General features: G+C 33.5%; 1 protein-coding gene across 1 annotated transcript; it reads left to right on the forward strand.

Annotated features, from left to right (window-relative positions):
• Positions 1-912: 912 nt before the first annotated feature.
• Positions 913-1,957, forward strand: LOC141713404 (protein RADIALIS-like 3). Its single transcript, XM_074516803.1, has 2 exons — positions 913-1,320; positions 1,668-1,957. Exons 1-2 carry the CDS (start codon positions 1,043-1,045, stop codon positions 1,693-1,695), a joined length of 306 nt encoding a protein of 101 aa, XP_074372904.1. The 5' UTR covers positions 913-1,042; the 3' UTR covers positions 1,696-1,957.
• The last annotated feature ends 606 nt before the right edge of the window (positions 1,958-2,563 follow it).

Here is a 2,563-nt window from a genome sequence, read left to right on the forward strand (position 1 = left end):
GACAAAAATTATGGCAATGTCAGTATACACTAGTACTAAACATCATTTGATAAGATTAAACAATAACAACTGGAATTCCTTGGTTGGACGGTAAGAAAAATAGAAAAGGCTATGTGTGGCAGTGTGAGAAAAACAAGGAACATTGGATTAGCATCAGTTTACTGTAATTTTAGTTATATTTTTTGTTTCAGCAAGGCCTGGCATAACCAAATTTTATTTTGAATGGAAAACCAACAATTTTAAAGAGAGTTAAACGACTCTAATGTTCCAAATGAATTTAAAAAGTGGAGGATCATGAAATGAACTTAATGATTAGGGCATCACTTGAGTAATTCCAAACAAGTGGAATAAGTGATAATTCAGGAGCACTCACTCTGTACAGATGCTGCCTTGATGCTTGGGCAGAATGTTAAGCTGAGAAGCAGAATCTGATTTCAGCCCAGTACATGGCCATTTGTAAAATGGTATCAGTAACCGTCAAAAGTGCAAAATTATGTTTTAAGGACACTAATATTTTTCGTGCAGAGGGTGCGGTACGGCTAGTGCAGGTGATTCATACTACTTGGAACTATAGTAGTAGTTATAAGTCAAAATTATGTTTTAAGGACACTACATCTGTTTTCATTGGTAGGGTTAAAATTCAGTTTCTAAACCCACAGCTAGGTAAAACTCAAAAAGATACACTTGATGATGATATGATAAAAGACACTAGAACTACTTTCTGAGATCATAAAGATCCTGTCCTTTGACACACTACTGCGTTTTATCCACTACATTTGTCCTGAGGGCTGAGAATAGCTTCATGTTGTGGCTCTAATGAAAAAGAATCTCATCTTCTTGTACCTTCTTAACAAAATAAAATCTCCAACTTGTACGAGCACAACGCATCCTCCAGTATAAATTGAGCATGAATAACAACCAGTTAAAGCATACCACTTCACTTAACTCCAGTATCCTCCCTTGACTGAGGAGCTCTTCACTTCACTTCTTTAAACTTCGATCCCAACAATTCAACATTTCCACCACCTAACAGGCAATAGCAATGACGTCAAACTTCAACTCCTCTTCGAGAAACTCTGCCTCTTCCTGGACGCAAAGGCAGAACGACCAATTTGAAGAGGCTTTGGCAAAATATGACAGGGACACCCCTGACCGCTGGCATAACATAGCCAGGGTTGTGGATGGAAAATCCGCGGAAGAAGTTAAGAGGCACTTCGAACTCCTTGTGAAAGACATCATGAAAATAGAGTCTGATCAGGTACCATTACCCAATTACAGAACCACTGGAGGCAATGGCAGAGGATTTGAAAATGAACAGAGGTATCTTATTTTCCTATGTCTGTCTCATGCATAACCACCTTAATCAATTAGAAAATTAAAAGTTATGACATATTTGTGCTTAAACTATGCCTCTCATGCCATGCATTAGAGGACTATAGTTTTTAACATGACAGTAAACTAGAGCTTTAACATCGTGTTCATCGTAAATGCAATTCTTTTGGTAGTACATTAGGCATTGGTTAAAAGATATAAAATCAATTTGTAATGTAGGATCACTAAGCCACCCTTGCTAAGTTGCTATACTCACATTTCACTATAATTTGTAAAACTAAACGACATTGTTGAGTTTCTGGTTTATCGCACTCTCATCCTCTATTACTTGACAGACTTTTCAGGAACATAAGGCTACAGTAAAGCGACAGGAGCAGTGAAGAACTACTGTAAAAGTAGTACAAGCGTATGAAGTGGATCGTGTTGAAGCAACCTTCATGTTTAACGTCTTGTAATTACTATTATACTTCCTCCATTTCGATATAATAAGAGCAGGCACTTGCCTATGTTATTTACATAGCAAAGAGGTCAGCTTACACCTTAATAAAGGAAGAAGTTCGTAACCTACCGTGTGTAAAAAAAATGTATTGGTAAGAACGTTTGCCCTTAATGTTGATTCTAGCTAGTATGAATTGTACTGTCAACGATATGATGTGTATTATTCTATTAAAGGGTGAGAGAAAAAATCGAAACCGAAAAAATTACCAAAAAAACCGATAAATCAAATCGAAAAAATTAAATCGCTAAAAAAACCGAAACAAATCGAACCGACAAATACCGAATTACCGGTTCGGTTTCGGTTCCGATTTTCAATCAAAACCGAACTGAAATTAACAGCACCATTATATTATATATATATATATATATATGTAATATTATGTATATAAATGTATATATTATTATAACATGATTCTAATATTTTGTTAATGAAATATTTACATAACATTAGTATGATAAATTGTATAATATAATACCATAAATTAATTAAGATTAATATGTAAATACTCTTAATTCATAATTTTTTTAATATGTGAGTGTAATTTTGTTTTTTCATGTTTTTCAGCTCTGTAAATAAAAAAAACTTGATTTAAAATAACATTTTTTTACAGAATAATATATGAATCTGAGTTCGACGGGTATTATCTGAAATCGAATCCAATTTTTAATCAGATTTATTTTTATATTAATATTCAAAAAAAATGTGAAATGCAAAAATATAATTAATTTTTAA

This window comes from Apium graveolens, chromosome 3 (genome assembly GCF_009905375.1).
Source record: "Apium graveolens cultivar Ventura chromosome 3, ASM990537v1, whole genome shotgun sequence".
NCBI classification, from domain to species: Eukaryota; Viridiplantae; Streptophyta; class Magnoliopsida; order Apiales; family Apiaceae; genus Apium; species Apium graveolens.